General features: G+C 38.7%; 2 protein-coding genes across 2 annotated transcripts; one reads left to right on the plus strand and one right to left on the minus strand.

Annotated features, from left to right (window-relative positions):
- Nucleotides 1-4,955: 4,955 nt before the first annotated feature.
- Nucleotides 4,956-15,989, minus strand: LOC134652385 (protein arginine N-methyltransferase 7). The gene is made up of 9 exons (XM_063507560.1): nucleotides 15,858-15,989; nucleotides 15,535-15,785; nucleotides 14,933-15,178; nucleotides 13,369-13,547; nucleotides 11,978-12,203; nucleotides 10,582-11,357; nucleotides 9,894-10,039; nucleotides 6,844-6,991; nucleotides 4,956-5,112 (listed from the first exon to the last, which is right to left on the minus strand). Exons 1-9 carry the CDS (start codon nucleotides 15,914-15,916, stop codon nucleotides 5,005-5,007), a joined length of 2,139 nt encoding a protein of 712 aa, XP_063363630.1. The 5' UTR covers nucleotides 15,917-15,989; the 3' UTR covers nucleotides 4,956-5,004.
- A 502-nt stretch (nucleotides 15,990-16,491) lies between these two features.
- Nucleotides 16,492-25,569, plus strand: LOC134651974 (cytochrome c1, heme protein, mitochondrial). Its single transcript, XM_063507119.1, has 7 exons — nucleotides 16,492-16,625; nucleotides 16,930-16,980; nucleotides 17,703-17,851; nucleotides 19,376-19,502; nucleotides 20,253-20,370; nucleotides 23,281-23,462; nucleotides 25,027-25,569. Exons 1-7 carry the CDS (start codon nucleotides 16,515-16,517, stop codon nucleotides 25,255-25,257), a joined length of 969 nt encoding a protein of 322 aa, XP_063363189.1. The 5' UTR covers nucleotides 16,492-16,514; the 3' UTR covers nucleotides 25,258-25,569.
- The last annotated feature ends 267 nt before the right edge of the window (nucleotides 25,570-25,836 follow it).

Raw genomic sequence — 25,836 nt, forward strand, 5'->3', positions numbered from 1 at the left:
TGGGGATATTATTAAAAGACAGGAAAAGCAATTTCAGCGTTTTGTAAAATTCATCCCCTAACAGGGTTAAAAAGGGGTTGAAAGTTTGAATCCATTACAAATGCTTTGAAACTTCTTAGAAAGGCATAATTGCCGATTACAAAAAAAAAGTAATTGCAAACGAATTTCAATTTCAGCGTTTTTGATAATTCATCCCCTAAGGTGGTGAAAAAGGGGTTGAAAGTTTGTATGAAGATCAAACATTTTTGTGAGTGCGGGGCTTGAATCTTTGTACAGAGGCATATTATTAGAGTACAAGAAAAGTAATTTCAGCGTTTCTAAAAAATTCTTCCTTTATAAGGGTTAAAAAGGGGTTGAAAGTTTGTATGGAGATCAAACATTTTTGTGACTGCGGGGCTTGAATCCTTGTATTAAGGCATATTATTAGATAACAAGAAAAGCAATTTCAGCGTTTTTAAAAATTCATCCTTTAAAAACTTTAAAAAAAAAAAAACCGACTTCAAAAAGGATGAAATAAAATATTATCCTTTTTGAAGTCTATGCGTTACCAACTGATATGTTTGAAGTCGGTGCCAAGCCAAGTAGTAACAATACCAGTTAAAAATGGGATTTATAGCTGTAAAGCTGATTATTTTTGACTGGTATGGTATTGTTACTACTTGGCTTGGCACCGACTTCAAACATATCAGTTGGTAACGCATATACTTCAAAAAGGATAATATTTTATTTCATCCTTTTTGAAGTCGGTTTTTTTTTTGTAAAAAGTTTTTATTTTTCCATTTTTAGTTTTAACGCATTGTTAATAGCGCGACACATGAATGAAAAAAATCGGACTACTCTGTAAAAAGTTATGCGTGGTCATACGTTACAATCGGTGAGTGAAAAATCAATCATCCCCTATTTTCCTACCCTTAAGGTTGGATTTTTTTTTCCAAATTTATATGGGACCAACTTCGGGGTATACCAAATCCAATAAAAAAATAATTATCAAAATCGAACTACTCTGTAAAAAAAAAAATGTGATCATACATTAAAAAAAAAATACGCGTCGACTTGAGAACCTCCTCCGTTTTTTCGTCAGTTAAAAAGGGTTAAAAGGCGGGGGTTGAAAGTTTGTTTGGGGTTCAAATTTTATTTTAAGCTATGAATTTGTAACTTCGTAAAAAGTTATTTCATTAAAAAAGAAGAAAACCTATCTCAGCATTTTTCTAAAATTCATCCTTTAAGTTAAGGTGATGAAAAAGGGGTTGAAGATTTGTATGGAAGTCAGACATTTTTTTAAGTGAGCGACTTGAATCTTTGTAAAATGGCATATTATTAAAATACGAGAAAAGTCATGTCAGCGTTTTTAAAAATTCGTCTCTTAAAGGGTCGAAGGGGGGTTGAAAATTTTATAGGGTTCAAATTTTATTTAAAGCTACAAAGTTGAAATTTCGTAAAAAGGTATTTTATCAAAATAAAACTAATTTCAGAGTTTTTGATAATTCATCCCCCGAGGTGGTGAAAAAGGGGTTGAATTTTTTTTTTGTTTTTCGTGTTTTTTAAATATTACTTACGGGATTCAAAGGGGAACGAAAATTTGATTATTTTTGCGCTACGACGCACGGTTTAGGAGATACAGCATTATAAAGTTTTTTTTTGTTTTTTTTTTATTTCTCTTTTGTATTTTTTTTTAAATATTAATTAGGGGCTTCTTACAGAGGAATGAACATTTTAATATTTTTGCGCTACGACGCACGGTTTAGGAGATACAACCCATAAACATTTTTCTTTCTTTTTTTAATTTCTTCTTTGGTTTTTCGTGTTTTTTAAATATTACTTAAGGGATTCAAAGGGGAACGAAAATTTGATTATTTTTGCGCTACGACGCACGGTTTAGGAGATACAGCATTATAAAGTTTTTTTTTTGTTTTTTATTATTTCTTTTTTGTTTTTTTTTTGTTTTTTTTTTATATTAATTAGGGGTTTCTTACACAGGAATGAACATTTTATTATTTTTGCTCTACGACGCACGGTTTAGGAGATACAACCCATAAACATTTTTCTTTCTTTTTTTTAATTTTTTTTTAGTTTTTTGTGTTTTTTAAATGTTACTGACGGGTTTCAAAGGGGAACGAAAATTTGATTATTTTTGCGCTACGACGCACGGTTTAGGAGATACAGCCCTATAAAGATGAAAACTTATGATGATGATGATGATTAACCAAAACATGTCTATGGTTCACTCATCTGTCAGAAATGACAATTAAAATTAGGTTGCCAACAATTTATTCCATACAATATTTTTTAAGTGGTGATTACACGAAGTATCGTAAAAGTGCCAAAAAGATACTGCGTGTATGCACAAATACTTTTTTGAGGAATAGACTAAAGACTTGTCTTGACAACTATAAGAGAGGGGTTTAAAGGTGTGTGTACGACCCTTTAAATGACAAATAAAAGTACGGGAGTAGAAAAAACATTTTTTTTTTATTTTGGCCATATGAAACGTAGAAATGTAGGTATATTATTATTTACCAAGTCCAGCCCCCTACTAAATAACTATGATTTTTAAGCCGGGACAATTTCCTTATCGGCCGGGACGCCGTGCTTCAAACCGGGACATGTCCCGGCGAACCGGGACGTATGGCAACCCTACCTTAGGGGCTTGAAACTTCGTAGGTTGTGAATAGGGTTGCCAACTATTTTTTGGTAGAATATAGTGTTTTCCAGAATAGGGCATCAAAAATATAGTACATTTCAAAAAAATATGGTACTTTTAGATAAAATACTAAACATAAGTGTAACATACGTTTAATCAGAAATATAGTATTATAGCGTACTATATATTTTTCCAAAAGTATATAGTACAGAGAGCCAAAATATAGTACAATACTATATAATATAGTACGGTTGCCAACCCTAGTTGTGAAAGACAAGTCTCATGCGTTGTATAATATTAATAATTAACAACTGATTAACCGTCCTACTGCAATCTTTTGCTGCATAATGTTCTAAGCTAACGTAGAATATATATGTAACCACCAAGTGAAGTAAGTATTCACAATATTTTGCAATTTAAAATTCCGCCGACCGCAACGCACTATTACGAGCTCCGTCCGAACAATTCTATAAACACAAACAGCAAGCTCGGACTTGTTCGCCGCCGCCGCCCGGCAAATCACAACGATATTTTCGCGCACGGACAAGCAATAATAGCATCTTGATCAAAGGCGTAAGCGCTACGGCTAATGCATAAAGTCTGTTTATTTGTGTGTGTAGGCTCGCTCGTGCCGCCATACTTGTACCTATTGTCAACCATGCGCTTGGATGTTGCTGCAATAATCAGCCGAAAGCCTTGGTCACAGAGATTAAAATAGCTTGATCGCATTTGAAACCCACTTCATAGGGAAACTTTAATAAAGGGTTTTTGGTTTTGGTAAGCGCTTACCCGAGTTAACTGTATTCAATTTGGTAATTTTTTCGTTTGGGTAAGTCAACGATGTGCTTTCCGAATTGATAGGGTTTTTAAAAACCACTCTATCATTAACCCGGGGTAAAACCCTCTTCAGGGTAAGCGGTTCCGGTCCCTGCGGTAGACCCGTTTGTGTAATTAAAAATGTGTACAAAAGTATCTTACCGCTTTAGACTTTTACACAAGTACCCAGATTTTTACTATAAGCCTGATCTTCCCTACTCATACCTATGGCATAAAACATGATATGCTAAGTACCTACAGGTATGCTATAGCCAATAGCCACAATTAGTGTTTTATAAAACCTATTTGTGGCGCTACTAAAGTTTGTGATCAACGCGAGTAAAAGCCGTTGCATCATATAATATACTGTATTCATATCAACGTGGTCAAAGCTACCTAGTACTGAAACCTAAAACCAAAAAGCGGTCGATCATTTGAGTTTTTCGAACTCTGCGGTAGGTCTGAGCGTACGGATGCAAGCGTTTAGCGATTATTTAGCGGATGTTTGGTCGCCTGTCGATTAGAATTAATTTCTAACACTTTCGCTTCCGTAACTTGTTAGTAACACTTCGGGATTCTGGCATCTTGACTAACTCTGAGCATGCGAGTTCACGGTGCTGGCACACGACACTACTCCAAGTATCGAAAACCCAGACAAGAATGCCCTACATCCCCCGCTGAATACCCAAAGATGCATGGGAAGAAACAGACCTATGACGGCCAACAACTTAATTCCAAAACCTCACATTTTAACCCACAGAAAACGATCGTATATCGTCTCTATGCTCTTCGTAGCGTGGGTGATGTCTTGTAAATATCACGCCTCCTGTTACAAGCCCCTAGGTCCCGACACATGTCGGTAAAGCGATTTATTTGTCCTAACGTCCATCAACAACTCTGCTACACCGGCTTAAAGGCTATTTTAGAATGCCTAACGGTGCAAACCGGTGTTTCAGGTTGCACAACACAATTAAAGAGGAGCGGGAGTTATGTTTATTCGTTTAGACATTTTGCAGCAAAATGTAAGATAATAAACTCATCGTATGCGGGCGTCAAAATTAGCAAATCGTATTTGAATTTAAAACGTAAGATTCAACTGTTTCCGGTTCGGACGGATCTGTGACTAAGCATTCCCGCATACGAGGGGTAAAACTTTATAGTCATTCCAATAATAATATAGATTATATATAATCTTCTAAATACCTAAACTAAAATCTATTCATTTCGTCAATTGATACCAACACAAAGTGCAGCTCCTGTTTCACATTAGACTATTCATGAGTTTTATGACTAATGCCCGTACCCGGAGCTTTTCAAATCGCCGTATCCCAAAAACCTCGAAATCGACTACCATGACAAATTCACAAAAAAATAATGGCCGCTATATTGTTGAAGTAATCAACTGAACCAATCGCAAGGCAATCAATCCATTTCTTTCTTCAATCGATTAATTAATTGATGCCGATATTGTTGGGAACAAATAATAAAAAAAAAACCGTTTATATTATAAAATATAATATATTAAGCAGTAATACTAGGAATGACAATCATTCAGCTATGTGCAAATCGAGTTTGACGTTGAACTGTCCCTTGTGCAGGTCGCAGGCCACCTGGTATCTCCACGAGTCACCGCTGTTCACCGTGAAATCCTGTTGCTGAAAAGATTCAACTATTAGTCGGCCTAGCCAAGGTCACAATCGCTATCGCTTCGACAACGAAACGCTTTGTGTGATTTGTGTCTCTTTATCACTCTTTCATATCAGTGCGACAGTGACAGTTGCGTTTCGATCGCTACGCTACGCGGCTAGAACAGAGTATTTAACTGCGTTCGGAAAATGCTTCAATAATATGCACACATCGTAAGGATAGCACACACATCGTAAAGGCAGATGTGTTATGTACTTTTTTCTACTCCAGCACTTAAATGTGTCAATTAAATGACTGACAGTGATATCTAAAGCAATGTCATTTGAATGATTTGTCTATAGGCTCATAAGATGACTGCTAGCAGTCATCTTATGAGTATAATACAACTGCTTTATTTTTTTTAAAGATACAAGTTCCGATCATCTTGATTGAAAGAGGTATGTTTTCATTTACAATAATAACTCTTTTTTTTTTTAAATAATAACTCAATTTTTTTTAAATAATAACTCTTTTTTTTTATAATCTCTTTTTTTTTAATAATAACTTTTTTTTTTTTTTTTTTGCTGCAGCCGTCATAGAAAAAGTAATGTATGCAACAGCTCATAATTGGTTCTTAAAATTCTCGGGTCTTTTTTTACAAAACTCGACTACGTCTCGTTTTGTAACTTCGACCCTTGAATTTTAAGAACCCTTATTATATCACTGTTGCATAAACTACTATTTTCTACTCCAGCACTTAAATGTGTCAATTAAATGACTGACAGTGATATCTAAAGCAATGTCATTTGAATGCTTTGTCTATAGGCTCATAAGATGACTGCTAGCATTCATCTTGATTGAAAGAGGTATGTTTTCATTTACAATAATAACTCTTTTTTTTTTAAATAATAACTCATTTTTTTTTAAATAATAACTTTTTTTTTAATCTTTTTTTTTTTTTTTTTTGCTGCAGCTGTCATAGAAAAAGTAATGTATGCAACAGCTCATAATTGGTTCTTAAAATTCAAGGGTCTTTTTTTTTTTTTTTTTTGCTGCAGCTGTCATAGAAAAAGTAATGTATGCAACAGCTCATAATTGGTTCTTATTATATCACTGTTGCATAAACTACTATTGTGTGTTAGAAAAATAAAACCAAAGTAAGTGTCAAAGAGCCGATCTATCAAAAATTGAAGCCCAAAAACACAGATATTTTTATCCTTATGTATAAAGGTGACAGATAAGTAGCTAGGCATGAAGAGTTGTGTAATACAGGGTGTTTGGTACCTCGTTTGCTAAATTAAAACGGCAGATAGGTCGTCATATCTTCTCATTCCTAGAAAAAAAATGGCCACGGTTTTCCTCACTGCTGCGCACGTAACACTACAAAAAACTCGAGTAGAGCTGAAAGGAAAAACGTGCGCATTTTTTTCTTTCTAGGCATGAGAAGATAGCAAATGACTCAACCTATCTGCCGTTTTAATTTGGCAAACGATGTACCAAACCCCCTGTATATGTCGGCGGCCGATCGTAACATCAGGCATATCGTGAAACGTGAAAATCTTTGACCCGTTCCCTGAGTCGACGGAGCCCCGCTACGCGGGGCTCCTATTTCTGGGCAGTTTGCCCTTCGGGCATCTAAAGCAACCTAACGAACCTATCCTACCTATATATTGGTTTAATGTCACTATCGTCAAAACATTACACAGGAACATTACGATTTGCCTGATCTTACGATCGGCCGCCGACATATATATACTGACCAGTATCTTGACCGCCTGTCTGGTATGCGTGTCCCACTCCACGCGCTGCCCAACGCTGGGGTAGCCCACGGGCCCGCCGCTGATGCCCTTGCCGCCCACTTTCCACACCGCCCATAGCGCGAAGCCGTTCACACGCGCGTCTGATTCACTGTTAAAATAAAAGCGGCCAAGTGCGAGTCGGACTCGCCCATGAAGGGTTCCGTATTTAGGGGATTTATGACGTATAAAAAAAACTACTTACTAGATCTCGTTCAAACCAATTTTCGGTGGAAGTTTACATGGTAATGTACATCATATATTTTTTTTAGTTTTATCATTCTCTTATTTTAGAAGTTACAGGGGGGGGGCACACATTTTACCACTTTGGAAGTGTCTCTCGCGCAAACTATTCAGTTTAGAAAAAAATGATATTAGAAACCTCAATATCATTTTTGAAGACCTATCCATAGATACCCCACACGTATGGGTTTGATGAAAAAAAAAATTTTGAGTTTCAGTTCGAAGTATGGGGAACCCCAAAAATGTATTGTTTTTTTTCTATTTTTGTGTGAAAATCTTAATGCGGTTTACAGAATACATCTACTTACCAAGTTTCAACAGTATAGTTCTTATAGTTTCGGAGAAAAATGGCTGTGACATACGGACGGACAGACAGACGGACAGACAGACAGACGGACAGACGGACAGACAGACAGACAGACAGACAGACAGACATGACGAATCTATAAGGGTTCCGTTTTTTGCCATTTGGCTACGGAACCCTAAAAACGCTTATTAACCTTTTCCATAGAGAAAAAAATACATAGAGTGCTCACTCCATACATCAGTTTTAGTACCAAAAAGACTATTAGCATCTAGCATCGAGTAGCGGAACTATCAGTACTGCTACTTGACAATAGAAGTCTTATGCTGTTGAGATAAGACTTTCCGGTCGGTGCTACATCTATTGTCAAATAGCAGTACTGATAGTTCCGCTACTCGATGCTAGATGTAGACACTGAAATTAATAGTCTGAACTGATGTATGGAGTGAGCACTCTTGTCTTACTATATTTCTCTATGCCTTTTCCCATAGACTAGGAATCCTCTAGACTGAGTTTAGAGCAATTATTTCATGAAACCGATGCTGCCAAAAATACGGGGGTGCGGGGGGACGAGGTGAGCGAATCCCGTGCCGTGATTGGTCCGTTCAAAGACACGGACCAATCACGGCATGGGATTGACTCGAAGATGGAGTAAAACTACCGTATAAGTGGCAGAGGCTACCCCCTCTGTCGTTACTATGCTCAGTCTAGAGGATTCCTAGTCTATGCCTTTTCCACGCCGTGTCAAACACAAAAGCTGTCACTCAGACGCCACATCATTGAAGTTTCAAAACTGAAGTTGAACTTTATGTATATGTACGTAGGTCGATGTTGCTCTGTGGTCTGTGGCCGATTAATCGGTCTTTGGCGTTGAATCTACGGTGCGGATATATCGGTCATTGGCGTCCAAAAGGTTAATTATGATGATTGATTACAGATGCTCAACACATAAAGCGAGCAAAATCGTAAATAGGGAATATTACGCAAAACTCTGCGTAGGGGGCGCCACTCCCACAATCAGTCACAATCTAAGGGTCTACCGCAAACGAGAGAGTGGACATTTTGTTATCTAACCTCTCTATCACTCTTGTATATTCGAGCGATAAAGAGGCAGATAGCAGAGTTTCGATTTCGCGTTTCCCGGTAAGCCCATTGTAAACAAACCGCCTTGATGTATCAATGTCATATTTGATTGTCTGTGAAAACTTGTCAAAAAACAGTTTAATGTACAGTATGTATAAGTTACTCTATGGTTTACAAAAGGCGCTAAGTGCCGCACTCTGGCGGCAAAACACTGCAGTAATACTCCCTATTGTTAACTAAGGGTTACACAAAACAAGAAAGTGACCCATTGCATCCGAGATACATATTTATTTTACTCTCTCGAGCGCCAATAGTTCGAGAGTGAAAATAATGTCCTATACAAGGTGTCCCAAGAAGTAGTGATATACTGAAGCTGGGAGGTAGAGGGCCTAGAGGGCTATCTGAATCACCCCCATGTATGTTCCGCGATTTTTCGTATTTTCGGAGTTATGATTTTTTTTAATTTTTCACCTATCGCCAAGTACGATGAGATTTTTATTTATGGTGACGTGAATTATTGCGGTAGATGCTTGATTTTTTTTGTGTGCTAAGCTGATAGATAGGCCAATTCAGTATGGTAACATTTACTATCGTTAGATGTTTGAATGGAATTTAAAAAAAATTAATGCCAAGAAAGATAAAATTACCCAGTATGTTTTATTTTTTTAAGCGCCCTTGAAGTTGTGAACATACTGGGTAATTTTATCTTTCTTGGCATTAAATTTTTTTTTTAATTCCATTCAAAGATCTAACGATAGTAAATGTTACCATACTGAATTGGCCTATCTATCAGCTTAGCACACAAAAAAAATCAAGCATCTACCGCAATAATTCACGTCACCATAAATAAAAATCTCATCGTACTCGGCGATAGGTGAAAAATTAAAAAAAATCGTAACTCCGAAAATACGAAAAATCGCGGAACATACATGGGGGTGATTCAGATAGCGCTCTAGGTCCTCTACCTCCCAGCTTCAGTATATCACTACTTCTTGGGACACCTTGTATAGTGTGTCAAAGGACTGTCCCATTTCAAACATAGAGAGAATCATATTATCTTTGTCTTACACTAGTACTAGCACCCAAAAGAAAAGGATGGGTATAGTTTTTTTGGTTCCTATTTACTGACAAATTGGTTTGACCATCTATACCTTGGAGGATATAATCAAACGGAGACGCCATGTCTGTAATTTTCTGTACAAAACAGTCTGCCGATTTTTGCGGGGGAGGGGAACGTCAAATGTATGCGTAACGTAAAAATAGCCATGTCAGATAAACGTCAGTCCATACATTGTGTATGACCGTTGGCCGCCTATTTTCGACAGAGGGGAAAGCCTGTTAATGGCTACTCCGTTTAGTTGTATCCTCCAAGATCTATACTTACAAAGTGAATGAATCGTCGGTAGCGTATGTTTTCTTCAGGCAGTGCAGGTTGATCTCTATAAGTTTGCGTGGAGCGCCGCGGCAGTGGCACGGATACTCCCACAACGGTTGAGCTTCCAGCTCCGCGTCGCTTATTATACGGGATCTCTGAAAGTGATGATAAGTGACAATTCGTTTTTGGTACAAGCTTTTATCGCTGTATGCACTTTTCTTTCCACGTACAACTAATACTTATCGAGACAATTCTAAAAACCCCGAACACAATTAGGTTGCGTTGTTTTATCACAGAGTTCCTATGGCCACCTCCTGTCTCCATCATCAGCTCGATGGTACCATAATAACGGGGTCAAATTTAACTTGCAAGATTGGACCGGCACAAACATAGATATAAATACATACATAGTTACATAGGTACATTGCAAGTTAATAAAAAGCTTGTAAAAATATAAATTCGTAATCCCTTCATCCCATGCACCTAAATAAATAACACCCTATGGTGATAGTTATTTATTTATTTCATCTTTATGGCACAAAAGAAAAACCTTACAAAAGGCGGACTTAATGCCATAAGACATTCTCTACCAGTCAACCTTAAGGCTAAGCAGAGATTGTGAGCGGTGCTACAAATACAGCAGCAGCAGTTATTGAGGGTCATCAACTTGTTACAATAATTACAAAAAGACTCTTACCTCAACAAGTTCATCAAAGATTCCCATATCAATCCCCTCACACCTCCCCAACGGTATCCTGATCTTCTGCAGATCTTGAAACTCCACAGGCATCGCCCAGAACTCACAAGCCTCCGGCACAATTTCCACATGTGGCTTAACACCATCCCTGTACTTGTAGAGAATGAAGGCGGACTTCAAATTCTCCCAAGGCAGTATTGCACTGCTGAAGCTAGGATCAGCAACAACTAATGTCAATTCTTTTAAAACTTCTTCATTAACTTCTGGTATAAACTTAACATTGGTTAATTTGTTCTCAGTTGCATAATCGGAGAGAATCCCCAAGTTAATATTCATATCTTCAACAATATAAACCATTTTCGCTCCCATTTTAGCGGCGGCCAATCCTAAAAAACTGCTCCCATTTAAGTCCAGGACCACTGAATTGCTATTCAATTCCTCTTTTATATGCGCTAGGAATTTCTTGCTTCGTTTTCCATCGTTCAAATACGAGACTTGGGTCCTCGATAAGGCCATATGTACTCCACATTCGCAGATGGGTCTTTTATAGTTTTTATATTTGGTGTTTTGGTCTTCTAGGTAGAACCATAGGGAGTATTCGTCTTGGCAGGAAATAAGGGTGACCTCTGAGGACTTGTTGACAGAGACCGGTTGGGGGAGGTAGTAGACTGCTTGCATCCAGTGGTCTCGCCAGGGAATGGAGTCTTGGGGTCGCTCTATGGTTAAGTTAGCGTCGGGATGGGCCCACCAGGGTGCGCAGCTGAGGCAGATTTTTCCTGAAATTAATTAGAACTTTAAATTTCTTGTTATTACATGCAGCAAAGTGACTGAACGCAGAAGAGATAGGCTGTAAGGTATTTTGTAGTAACTGGATTGTCAAACAAAGCTACCTCATAAGCCTGACTACACATATCGTCAGATGATATAGTTTACAGATGGAACATAAATACAATGTTAGATTAATACAACACAAAAAAAGCCATTTAAATTTAAGGCGCTTGGCACTCTTCGTCCGACTCGCACGTTGCTCCGAAGTTTGAGCTACAACGCTATGCGCGTATTATACGCGACACCCCGCTCGACGACGTGCGAATCGAACACAGTGTGCCATACCCCTTAAACTTAAAATAATAAATTTATAAACATGTAATCAGGTTTCAACAACTTCAAGTCGTCCTTCTACATTAGATTAAAGCTTGTTCATTGTACTACTACCTTCGGTATCCATGTTAAGGTCCCACCACATAAACACCATCTGCGCCTCGCCAGTGTCCGACACCGAGAGAGACTGTCTGACCGTCCACCTCATGTCTATGGGTGTGCGCCCGGACCAGTCCTAGTAGAATATGGTCAGGGAGGTTGTGGGAGATTTAATAACAGAACATTGTGCTATTACCTTCAGTATCCATGTTAAGGTCCCACCACATAAAGACCATCTGCGCCTCGCCAGTGTCCAACACCGAGAGATCCTGTCTGACCGTCCTCTTCATGTATATGGGTGTGCGCCCGGACCAGTCGTAGTAGAATATGGCCAGGGGCTCCGACAGCTCCTTGAAGGCGCTCCGCGGCAGCTGGGAGAGTTGCAGGTCGTGGACGGCGGCTGAACCGGCACAGGATTTCATCTGAAATTAATATTAGAAGACATCTTACACACATCAAACTAAGCAAAGCTTGTACTATGGGTGCTAGCCAACGATATACATACTTATATAGATAAATACATATGTACATAGAAAACACTCATTACTCAGGAACTTAGTATTTGTGTTCATCACACAAATAAATGCCCTTACCGGGATTCGAACCCAGGACCATCGGCTTCACAGGGTCACTGCCCACTAGGCCAGACTCATAGAAATGTAGGGAGACTAAAATTACGTCCTGATGAATACGCCTCTAGCGCGCCATTTGATAGTCACGAAATTTAAAAATAAATTTGCAATTAGTATTAGATTTGAAATAAACCATATTGTAAATTTTACTCTGAATCATAAGCTGTTTAGATTCTACTAGGAGAGTATCCCAAATTTTTATCCATTCCATTACCTTTCCAAATTCCTTGTGGTAATGGAACATAAGAGGATCATAACCAATGATCGGAATAGGTAGTGCCATTTGGGGTGAATGACCTCAAACATTGTACTTAACAAGGATAAGACTCGGGATATGATTCATAACACTAACACATAACAGAGATGTATGAGGATGTGTTGTGAGAGATGTGTTTTTAAGAACTAATGGAATCACTGCACGCTGAGCGAGGAAAACAAATGAAGTGATTCTATTGTTTCTTCACAAAACACATCCCTCACAACACACCCTAGCACATCTCTGGTCGAAGTGCAGCCTAAAACAATATTTGTGGCTTTTTAAACTGCCAATAGCCGGGTCCACTCAGAGAGAGCATACGCGCGAGGCAATTTCCTGGCGCGTATGCGCGCTCTGTGTGGACCCGGCTAATGTCAGTCATTAGCCAATGACTGATGATTAATACTTTAGTCATAATTGGTCAAACCAAATTATCAGTAAATAAGAACAAAAAAAACTATACTCATCCTTTTCTTTTAGGTGCTAGTACTAGTGTAAGACAAAAATAGTATGATTCTCTCTGTCTATGTTTGAAATAAGACAGTCCTTTGACAAACTATAGATTGATGAGGGTTTTCAAGTGGGTGGGCCCCTGGACTAACAATGTGATGCTACTGTAAGGTTTAATTTAGAAGACAAGAATCATGGCATATCCCATGATCTGGGCATGGCATATCATATCTGCTCAATATCACGTACCTTTTGTGGGGTCCTCAACACAATCTCACAGTCCTCATCCGCCAGATTGTTCAGCTTGTTCCACTTCTGCAGGGTCGGGCACTCGACCAGCTGCACATATATAACAGCTGAGTCGGGCACCACTATGCAGTCCTTTTCTAGCAGGAATTTGTGGGCATGGGAGAATGTTGAGAGAGCACCTGAAAACGAAAATCAACTATAGTTCGTTTTTTTAGCATTAGAAAGAACTTGAAAGAAGGTAAGCGATTTTGACATGTCTTTTAATTGAAAAACACTTTTTAAAAATTAATAACTATTACTTATGAAAGCAGAAGACTATAAAAGTCGATCGTATTAGATTCATAATTGTTACATATTTAGCATAACTTATTTTTAAAATGTGTTTTTCAATTAAAAGACACATCAAGATTGTTTACCAAATTTCTAATGCTAAAAAAAAACGAAGTATATAAGTATCGCCAGATCTTCCAAAAATATACAAAAGCCACTGAAATTTGATTCTATAGTGCAGGGTTGAGTTGATAGAGTTGATTTTGTTTTGATTGAAAACTGAATAAAGCAAATGCAACTCTGTTCCAATTGAATATGATTTAAATTTCATCAAACTGAATCAAGTATGTATTAGGTAGGAACTTGGTAATAGCCTTAGGAAGTTATTACCCTGACCTTAGAAGTTGATTTATTCTAAAAATAACATTAAATAAAATTGTTTAAAAAACACTCTAATATTGGAATTTAACATTTATTTAATATCTTATTTAACATTGCTGGACGAGACATCGATCAAAAGGTATGGAGTTTGATGTTATTATGTAATGAGTGTCAATATATAGTTCAATTTCATTTCTCAATATTCCCTAGACATAATCAGGGATGTTGCGAACATCCGCATCCGCATCCGCAACCGCGGAACTTCCGCATTATTTTCAACATCCGCATCTGCATCCGCATCCGCATCAAATCGATGCGGATCTTATGCGGATGCGGATGTCAAACAAGTCGGTAGAGGAACGTCTTAGTGGCGGCGTAAGTGCTAGGTAATTTCGTCATTACCTATAACGAAATCGTCTAGATCCAGAAAAGTCGGCCAAGTTACTGTTTATTAAATATAACCACTGACAATCCAACCTCTAGACTGAGCTTAGGCCAATTCTTTCATGAAACCGATGCTGCCAAAAATACGGGGGTGCGGGGGAACGAGGTGAGCGAATCCCGTGCCGTGATTGGTCCGTTCAAAGACACGGACCAATCACGGCACGGGATTGACTCGAAGATGGAGTAACGCTACCCTATATGTGGCAGAGGGGGTAGCGCGACTATGCTATGTCTAGAGGTTGGACTGTCTGTGAATATAACGCACCTATATTCTTGCTCAAATACTAATCCTATCGTTTTTTTTTTAATAAAAAATACTAAAAATGTAATATTTGACGTTTTCTAAGTACCTAATCTTGACATCCGCATCCGCATCCGCATCCGCGGATGTCAAAAAATCTGCATCCGCAACATCCCTGGACATAATGTACAATTATGTCATATATTATTATGTAGTATTATGACATACCTTCCCCAATCAATTCAGTATCAAACACCTCGGTAACCAGAATATTAGCTCTCTCTTTCATGTCCCCATCTTCACCCACTGTCAGCTCCGTGGACCGTTTAGGTATGAGAGTAATTTTGTCAGCCACACCATTCCTGTGTAGGATCTTAAGGCAGCATTCGGCCATGGGCTTGAATGCCTCACAGGCTACAATGGAGTCGGCACCACATTGGGCAGCCATAATGGATAACAGTCCGGTGCCGGTACCTGAAATATAAGTTTTTTTTATATAAAAAGGCTTTAACTCCTTGTTAATTTTAACAACGTGGATTCTACCCATGTCAGTGTGTAACCTGTTGAAATAATATTGATAATACCCCTTAACTCCCACCATTCTGATATATGTTGGTAGAAAATTAGCCTCTGCTTCCTACCTCACCTACTTGTTGTAATATATTTCTCCTATTTCACAGAATATATTTATATAAACAATCATAAACAGCTGAGGGTTGGTGGATTTGGAAATTTCAAAGTGCTGGGAGTTAAAAGATCATAATAACGAGGGGTTAAACGTTTTACAAAAAACAATCGACAACAAATGTTTAAAAGTTACCACAACATACCAATATCCAACACATTAGCTTTCTTCCCATCCGCATGCATCTTCTCAATAGCAAGTTTCAGAGCCCTGTAGTATTTCTGGTTCCTCTCAGTATCGTGAAGCATGTCGGCAAAGGCGGAACGAGCGATCTCCTGATGGTAGTCATAGTCTTCATGTTGAACGTCCCATTCCGTGCTCCCGGTTATCGGGTTACGTTTTTGTGTAAATACCTGCATCTTTGAGGTATCCGGGAGTGGTCGAGAGCTTTTAAATCTGCGCAGATTAACATAAAGTAGGGAAAAATGTAAAGAGAAATGACACAATGCCGATCATAAAAAACTTTACCTTTTCAATGTATTAACTACCAAAATACTACGGATTTTATATAAGATAGCAAAACTCATTTATCGAAAATAATTTTGCAGTGCATCTTGTAATACATTTCCCTTTTCTGTAATATTTCAGAAATAACCAAACTTAGCATGAAGTTTATAACAACTTTGACATAACGTGACGTGATTATTTTTTTGTCATTTTAACCATTTGGAATTCTACGTAAAAAGGAACGTAAAATACTCGTTCTGAAACTAGCATACAAAGATTTACAGGAATTTCAGATGTGTCCCAAGACTCCCAAGACTCCCAAGTACGTCACAAATCAGTTAAATATTTTCTAATTGTTTATATTGTTTATTATTTTGAAATAATTTTATTTTATATGAATAGTTGGCAAGTTTATTTTTTTAGATATGTAAAAAAAGCTTAAATAGAAAAAGATTTTTTGTTATTTTGTTTCTGAACAACTTTGTTATGTTGCCATATAAAAAAAAACTAGAAAAAATATAATGGAGTTTGGTATTTTTCAACCAAAAATATTAGAACCTTAAGGAAATTATCATTTTACTAAAATACTCGTAATTAGACCTTTTACTTTAAAAATAATTTGAATTTATGAGTTCACTTCGTATAAATATATTTTTGTCAATGGCAGGAACCTCGTAGATGTCATGTCAGTCGTTTCTTTCATTACGACGTTTTACTATCATGGCGGCCGCCGTAGGCAGGATTTGTGGGGCACGACTATTGAAAAGTTATGGTGTGCTGACGCCCCAGGTACTAAATCTAACCCTTAAATAGTGACTGGAACTCAGGGCTACAGTATTGCTTGTCTTTGGTGTCTCCTGCGTGTTACAAAAAAGGGCGTAGACGAGTTTTAAAATCCTCAGGCAACGGGTGTATTTTGTCAAATAAAATAAAATTGGGATAGCTTATCGCTATTTAACCTATGTGGTGGCAGTGTTACAGTTAAGGAAGCAAGATTTGATTTAAATGTGACATCAAATAAATATGAAAAAGTGATAACCTATCCAACATTATGTAACAAGTTCTTGAAAACTAATGGAGACGTCCATTGCAGGTTTGTCAGCTGTCCACGAATGCGCAAGGATGGACAAGAAACAGAAAACTGGTAAGTGAGGCTAGTCTACTGGTTCCAGTGATACCTTCAAGGTCATCATTCATAGTGTTGGTTTATCTCTGTACATAATATCACACATGACAACTATCCAATGTCATATCAGTAGGAGCTCAGTTCTGCTGTTTGGTGCCTTGGCAGAATTGAGTATTTTTTTATTAATAATATTTTCATTGATGACTTTACATAGTTAATTTTGAATATTTTATTTTGGAATCTGTTTTCCATAATAGTACCAGCATTAATAGGACTAGGTGTATTTTATATATAAATATCAACTATTTTTATAGACCAGCCATTCTCAAAGTGTGTTCCGCGGAACCCTAGGGTTCCGCGACACCCCTGCAGGGGTTCCGCAAGAATTTAGAATAATAAAATAAGCATAATTATTATGCTTATTAATAAAAAAATACACTTCTAAAAACTATTGTTTTATTGTAGGGTTCCATCAAGTATTTCGCTTTCCAAAAGGGTTCCGTCAAAAAAAAAGATTGAGAACCGCTGTTATAGACCATTACATACTGTTAACATTAATTTCATTATAAGAAAATGATGTCAGTTTATTATTTCTTCAACCTTCACATTCTCAAGGAATCTTAGTTACTGACAATAAATGAAATAGGTATGAGTCCATACTAAGAGTAGTAAGAGTGTTTTATTTTTTTCTAACCAATAAATTATAATTCTGTATCTATAACAATCTATGTTGTCTGCAGTTACTGTCCACATTGGGTGTGGTCGGAGGAGGAGTGGGAGCCCTACTCTTTGCCCTCGAGCAGTCGGTGCAGGCTTCCGGCAGTGAGGCACATCCTCCGCACCAGCCCTGGAGCCACGATGGAATGTTCCAGTCATTAGACCACGCCAGGTTTGTATTTATAGAAAATATGTATATCCCAAATACAAAAGTAACCAACTTTTATAGAGCTAAAAATCTAAAATTAACCTTTTTTTTTAATGGACAATGTGGTAAGCTTAAGCTCTAGGCATAAACATTATTTTTTTGTTACATCCACCAGGCCAATGACCAGGGTCTCTAACAATACAAAATCGAAATTTGAATTGTGACTCCTCTAGACTTTTCTGTTGTGTTAACATTTCCCACAACATTATAATTATTACCCATTAACAAACCAATTTGTGAAATAATGTCATTAGCAAGAATCTAATGATTTCTTTATCTTTTGAGTTCTAATCCTAACCTCATATAAAAATCCACATATTTTTCTTTTGTTTTACTTATAGGTTATATTAGAATTAAAATTCTATAGTTAATGGAGTGTTCCATTTATCAACTAACAAATTGATAGTGCATGTAACATGTAAATAATAATATTAACTTTTATTGTGATAATTTCATGTTGTTTGCCTGATATTATGCAATTACAGAATTGGACATGAGACTGTCAAATAATATTCAATATTTATTTTTATATTGGTAAAAAGTGTCTTGTTTATATTACACAGACTCCAATACTTTTATCTTTTAAAACATAATTGGTACCTATCTACCTATTGACAATTGTTTAGCAAAGATTACTTGTAAAGACCTTTTAAAATCATAAGAAATACTACAACACCTACTGTATTGATTGTCAGTGCTATTTAAATGCATAATTTGCAACTGCCAGCACCATTTTAAAAGTTGATTGAACAATTCATTAAAGTTACCTATTACTTCACTAGGACTGTACATTTTATTTTGTTTTAATGACAGAATCAAACTATGAAGCAAGTGGTGAAGAAAAGTGGTGTAGTTGATGACAATGATTATTAACCTACTTTGGAAAAGGTTTTCATTCAGAAGGTGTATGTTTTTTTTTAATTACTTGTTTTTTTTGGTTTTTATTTTAGGTGCCTTTAACAGATTATTGGCAGTAGTGTAAACCATAAAGTAATAATGATGAAATAGTAATAGTGGTAGTTAGAAACAATTAAAATGGAAATATAGTTGTAAAAATGTAGTAGTATTTAGTAGATTCTTACTATAAATTTAGATACTTGTGTTTAATACAGTAACATTTCTTTTTAGGTTTGTAGACTTTAAAGGTTCTAGTGTTACGTCTAGTCTTTTGCCCTATGACACAGAATAAATAATAGTGCTAGGTACAGAAGACTCACTCTCTAACAAAACGCGTCTGTTACGATCAGCACAGATATGGCCGCTAGGTGGCGACAGCGCAAAATTGGGGCCGAACGGATGTGCTTTTAGCTACATATAGCAAAGCGACGAAATCGCGGAGTGAGACACGCCTGCCTATGATTGATTTGTGGACTAGAAAATGACAGCATAACATGCCTTTTGCATCTTGTTTAGCCAAAGACTTCTAAGTTGACAAGGAAATTCCAAATAGTATTGCTACTCAACTCGGTCCATATGCTTGTGTTGCAGTATTCGCCGAGGCTATGAAGTATACAAGCAGGTGTGCAAGGCTTGCCACTCGCTGCAATACATCGCGTTCCGCAACCTGGTCGGCGTGTCGCACACCGAGGAGGAGGCCAAGGCAGAGGCCGCTGAGGTCAGTATAGAAAACGGTGTTCGTAGACCAACATTACAGATTTCAAGATTATTATATTATATATTCTGCGAGGCACTGCCTCCAGGAACAACATAGTGCAGCGGTTCTCAATCTTTTTTTTATATGGAACCCTTTTGGAAAGCGAAATACTTGATGGAACCCTACAATAAAACAATAGTTTTTAGAAGTGTATATTTTTATTAATAAGCATAATAATTATGCTTATTTTATTATTCTAAATTCTTGCGGAACCCCTGCAGGGGTGTCGCGGAACCCTAGGGTTCCGCGGAACACACTTTGAGAATGGCTGACATAGTGTAATAAGCTAATACGGGTTCCTGGTTCCTTATTAGACAAAACCTTGCCACAGAGATTTATACCATAAACGGTGCCCTGCCTGAGATAGGGTACTTGGGAAACGGCGCCTGAGACAAAGTGTAGTGAATAAGTACTCATTTTACGGTGATCAAAGAAACAAAAGGATAAGCAGTCGTTAAATAGCATTTAAATAACAACGCCATACAATCGCAAGAAGCCGAGAGCGACGAAGTCTCTCAGCACTTCGAAATGTCAAAAGTCAAAACTTCAGTCCCAGACGTCTTAGATTTGTCATATTGTATTGTATAAGACGGGAGGCGACACAATACAGCGACGGTTGGAGTTTAGGGGACAAGCTGCATCCTTCCTGCAACTTCAATTGAATGGTTCAAAAATTATACAGTAATACTTATAAATGATGTATTTCCACAGGTGATGGTCAAGGATGGCCCTGATGAAGAAGGCAACTACTTCGAGAGGCCCGGCAAGTTGTCCGACTACTTCCCGTCGCCCTACCCCAACGAGAACGCGGCGAGAGCTGCCAACAACGGTAAGCATACTAACCTAATGTACAACTACTTCGAGAGGCCCGGCAAGTTGTCCGACTACTTCCCGTCGCCCTACCCCAACGAGAACGCGGCGAGAGCTGCCAACAACGGTAAGCATACTAACCTAATGTACAACTACTTCGAGAGGCCCGGCAAGTTGTCCGACTACTTCCCGTCGCCCTACCCCAACGAGAACGCGGCGAGAGCTGCCAACAACGGTAAGCATACTAACCTAATGTACAACTACTTCGAGAGGCCCGGCAAGTTGTCCGACTACTTCCCGTCGCCCTACCCCAACGAGAACGCGGCGAGAGCTGCCAACAACGGTAAGCATACTAACCTAATGTACAACTACTTCGAGAGGCCCGGCAAGTTGTCCGACTACTTCCCGTCGCCCTACCCCAACGAGAACGCGGCGAGAGCTGCCAACAACGGTAAGCATACTAACCTAATGTACAACTACTTCGAGAGGCCCGGCAAGTTGTCCGACTACTTCCCGTCGCCCTACCCCAACGAGAACGCGGCGAGAGCTGCCAACAACGGTAAGCATACTAACGTAAGGGCTCCTCTACACGATGGGCCAGCGCCGGCCACTCCAAAGGACGCAGCCATGCGGTAGAATGAGATAGCAATATCACTTGCTCCCTCTAACGCATAAATGCGTCCCTTGGAGTGGCCGGCGCTGGCCCATCGTGTAGAGGAGCCATAATCTAATACCTTTAAACCAGCGGTCGGCAACCTGCGGCCCGTGAACCTGTCACTTGCGGCCCGCGAGCCTCCATGGCTATTTTGTATGTAATATTGACAAACGACAATGTCTGACAAAGTCATAAATATTAACAAAGTACTGCCCGCGTCAACTTTAACTACTATGTGGCCCTTGGCTGCTAAAAGGTTGCCGACCGCTGCTTTAAACGAGCAATTCTTGTTTATTTATTTATATATATATTTCGGGGATCTCGGAAACGGCACTAATGATTTCGATGAAATTTACTATATGGGGGTTTTCCGGGGCGAAAAATCGATCTAGCTAGGCACTTTTACCTCTACAAAAATTTGCGAATATATATCTAGATAGAGAAAAAGAAGTTTTTCGATATTTGGACACATAATATGGACATATAATCTGGACATATAAAATTATAAGATTGGATGAAACTAGTACTGTACTGGAAGTTACGGATAATTGCGTAATTAAATCAAGGCAAATATTTGTAAATATCACGATTAATATGTAAGTGGGTGTTTTATTTTTGGCGCAATACAGCAATGCACTCCTATAACAACAGTTTACTTGGCGGTTTGCCAATTGCCATACTAACTTACTACTACTATACTGGTACTGGTGGTGGTTATACTGGTCAAAAAGTACTTATAGTATTGATAAGCAGAGTACTGAGAGTACTCAGTACAAAAGTATTTTTTTTTACAAAAATAGTCGATTAAAAGATTTACAGAAGATATTTGATCGATTCTTATTCACTCATCACACATTTATGGGTGAACAATGAGTGAATAAAGGAGTGATTTTTTATGAATAAAGGAGTGAGACGGTTGGGAAAAATTACATTACTGTACAACATGACTTCAGATTTTTTGCTGATGCAAATTCATGAAGTAATATCATAATAAATTATCTCTTGTAGTCTCATATGACGACGATCCATCGCAGGCCTTTTAAAGTATTGTCTATCTTTTTTAAAGTTTACACAAACTGTAGGGGCAGCACAGGGGGCCTAGCCAAGGTGACAAACGAAAAGAAAATATTATGTATCGGGAGTTTTATTTATTTAAACTTTATTGCACAAAAGAATAACTTAATGTACAAAAGGCGAACTTAATGCCATGAGGCATTCTCTACCAGTCAACCTTAAGGCCAAGCAGAAAATATTGTAGGCGGTGCATTAGAAAACCAAAAGAGAACTTAATCTAGAAACAAAATACAATGTACATACATACATATATCACATGAGTTTTAATTTCTATGAACGATTGTCTACTTAGGTATCCCGTTTTCGGACGCGATATCGGGTATACGGGACTCTAGGGGTTAAATTTCCTATTTAGTAGTAGTAGTAGTAAACTCTTTTATTGTACAAAAAGACATATTAAAAATAACATACAATTAGTAAGAAGTACAAAGGCGAACTTATCCCTTTGAGGGATCTCTTCCAGTTTAGATTTAAGAGCCAACAGGAGTGGTCATTTCTCCATACAAACGTACTCGACTGTTTCCTCCGTGGGTTTTAAAGCTAGAGCAATGGTTTTTTCAACACAGATTAATATTTTATTGTCAATATCTGTGTCGGACCGTTTTGCTTTTTTTGATATTTTTGTTTTTTAAGGCGCTAGAGCCCTTCAAAAATGGCCAAAATGGCCTAATTGACTATGCCGCAATGAGAGGCGTGCTATTCAAAACTGACATCAATTAGTCAAAGAAGCAAAACGGTCCGACACAGATAATGTCATAATAATTTAGATTTCCAAATTTGGTTACGATTGGTTAAGTTTTGGAGGAGGAACCAGTCGAGTACGAAATCTCGATTTTTGATATTTTTACGCAGGATTTTTCGCCTTGTCCTTATCGCACTAGTTTTAGGAGCCGCTTCGTTAGGGAGACGGGTATATTTACCTAAAATATTTAAATCTTAGCTCCTGTTGGCTCTTAAACACTCCAACGTGCGGGGTGTAAGGGTCTCCCCATACTTATCGACGCGGATTCGGCGAAAGCCGATAGTAAACAGCATAAACAGGTAAGGTTCGGTTCGGCTCCGTTCGGCCGTCGACGGCCGACGCGTCGGCGTCTTTTTCGCTCTTATTGCGTGGACATAAAGTTTCATTTCTATTGGCATTGCCGATTCCGCGTCGATAAGTTTGGGGAGACCCTAATGATGAGTTTAATTTGGTTCCAGGTGCGTACCCGCCCGACCTGTCCCTGATCGTGTCGGGCCGCAAAGGAGGCGAGGACTATATCTTCGCTCTGCTCACCGGCTATGTGGACGCCCCCGCCGGCCTGGTGCTGCGAGAGGGACAGAACTACAACCCCTACTTCCCGGGCGGTGCCATCTCTATGGCACAAGTACTCTTCGATGAGGTAAGTGGCCACAGTCTTAGGTTTAAAGAACTTTATTTTCACAAAGAAATTTACATTTCGCTTAATGAGAAAAATGACATAAAATACAAGTATTTATCTTGAATTACAAGAGCATCAGGTCTTGCTCGCTATTGGCTATATGGACCAGAGATCGGATACCGGTATTTTTTGTATGGGAACTAAAACGGCATTTTTTCGTTCTTTGTTAATTATTTAATTTCTAATTGAGCAATCTAATAATACGAAGTCGTTACCTAAACACACAGCTGATTCCTACATTTCAAGTACAATATAATTCGAAAAACATGGTTATTTCGAAGTTTTTGAAAAAAAACCGGTTCCGAACCCTGATATGGACGCATCCGTTGGCATCGTGCTCCGCGAGGGACAGAACTATTGCCAGTAGAAAAAGGCGCGAAAATCAAATTTTCTATGGGGAGATAAACCTTCGCGCCTACATTTTTAAAATTTGCCGCTTTTTTTCTACTGACGGAAATGGCTTGACAGACTATACAACTCATATTTCCCGTGTGGTGCCAATTCCATGCCCCAAATACGATGAGGTGAGTTTCCTTTCTTACAACACAATCAACTGGTCGAAAATAAATCCGAATTTCGCAAATTGCGGGCAACTTTCTCTGTCACTCTTATTACGCCTTCATTGGAGTAAAAGAGAAAGATCTCCGCAATTTGCGAATTCCGGCTTTTGCGGTAGGATTTGCATTTGGCATTTGGGAAAGTCCAAAAGGACTTTGAGGTGACTCTAACCAACAGATCTCCAAAGCTTGCTTGTTTTTAAGGCTTCGGCACACAGGCGCGTTTTCCGGGCGGGGCGTGAGCGCGGCGTGAGCGTTTTGTATGTAAAAGCGGCGCGCCCCGCTCACGCCGCGCCCGGAAAACACGCCTGTGTGACGAAGCCTTTAGGGTTCCGTACCCAAAGGGTAAAAACGGGACCCTATCACTAAGACTCCGCTGTCCGTCCGTCCATCCGTCTGTCACCAGGCTGTATCTCACGAACCGTGATAGCTAGACAGTTGAAATTTTCACAGATGATGTATTTCTGTTGCCGCTATAACAACAAATACTAAAAACAAAATAAAATAAAGACTTAAGTGGGGCTCCCATACAAGAAACGTGATTTTTGACCGAAGTTAAGCAACGTCGGGCGGGGTCAGTACTTGGATGGGTGACCGTTTTTTTGCTTGTTTTGCTCTATTTTTGTTGATGGTGCGGAACCCTCCGTGCGCGAGTCCGACTCGCACTTGGCCGGTTTTTAGTATTTGTTGTTATAGCGGCAACAGAAATACATCATCTGTGAAAATTTCAACTGTCTAGCTATCACGGTTCGTGAGATACAGCCTGGTGACGGACGGACGGACGGACAGCGGACTCTTAGTAATAGGGGCCCGTTTTTACACGACTGCCCAAACAAAAAAAGAGTGTATTGTTTTCAGCGTTCATGTTTGTATGTATATATTTAAGTATTTATTACCCTTTGGGTACGGAACCCTAAAAAAAAATTATAATGAACACCCAATGATCACTGTTAATGTTTTGTTTCCAGGCCGCCGAGTTCACGGACGGCACGCCGCCCACCGCCTCGCAGCTGGCCAAGGACGTGGCCACGTTCCTGCGCTGGTGCTCCGAGCCCGAGCTCGACGACCGCCGCCTCATGACCATCAAGGTCATCGGCATGTTCTCCATACTAGGCGCCTTCGTCTACTACCTCAAACGGCACAAGTGGACCACCATGAAGTCCAGGAAGCTAGCTTACAAACCAGTCTCTAAGAAATAAAAAAAAAAACGTAGCATAAACACACATGTTAGACAATTTTTTTTCGATAGGCACAGTAACATGTTATTTCTTTATAATTAAATTAATTTATTTCGTAATTCAACGTTTACCTCCCTTGTTACCTGAGGATGGGGCGGTGATAATATAAATAATTATGTAATTCTATCGGAACGGCATTTCGTCATCGTGCGTGTCGGCACAGTCTTATTACCTATTATAGATAGTGTTTTATTGTTAACTGTGCTTGTGGTGTACCATGAATAACAGCTGTGAATCGGTGTACAGTTGAATAAATGAGTTATTGAAAATCGATATTGGTGTTTACATGGCCCTTCCCCGACCTCCGAATCACCACCCATAAATCTATTATGAGTGTGTTGTACTGTATGTAATACATGTGATGTGCACTGTGTAATAGTTGTACACTGTGATACAAAATAATGGGCTACGTTGGTCATTACATTACACACGAAGCGATATGAAAGCCGATGTATGTAATGACCAATGCACAAGCGTTTCATACGACATTTTTCAACTCATTTGCGAGCAAAAAATGTGAGAGATAAAATGCAGAGACAA

The sequence above is a fragment of the Cydia amplana genome, chromosome 11 (genome assembly GCF_948474715.1).
Source record: "Cydia amplana chromosome 11, ilCydAmpl1.1, whole genome shotgun sequence".
Lineage (NCBI taxonomy): Eukaryota > Metazoa > Arthropoda > Insecta > Lepidoptera > Tortricidae > Cydia > Cydia amplana.

Excerpts from the sequence above, each read along its gene's own strand:
- LOC134652385 (XM_063507560.1), bottom strand. The coding sequence starts at position 15,916 with ATGAGTTTTGCTATCTTATATAAAATCCGTAGTATTTTGGTAGTTAAT. Across the intron at positions 15,179-15,534 it reads AGCTAATGTGTTGGATATTG|GTACCGGCACCGGACTGTTA; the intron begins GTATGTTGTGGT and ends CTTATATTTCAG. Across the intron at positions 6,992-9,893 it reads ACCGACGATTCATTCACTTT|TGAATCAGACGCGCGTGTGA; the intron begins GTAAGTATAGAT and ends TTATTTTAACAG.
- LOC134651974 (XM_063507119.1), top strand. The coding sequence starts at position 16,515 with ATGTCATGTCAGTCGTTTCTTTCATTACGACGTTTTACTATCATGGCG. Across the intron at positions 16,981-17,702 it reads GGACAAGAAACAGAAAACTG|TTACTGTCCACATTGGGTGT; the intron begins GTAAGTGAGGCT and ends TGTTGTCTGCAG. Across the intron at positions 17,852-19,375 it reads CAGTCATTAGACCACGCCAG|TATTCGCCGAGGCTATGAAG; the intron begins GTTTGTATTTAT and ends CTTGTGTTGCAG.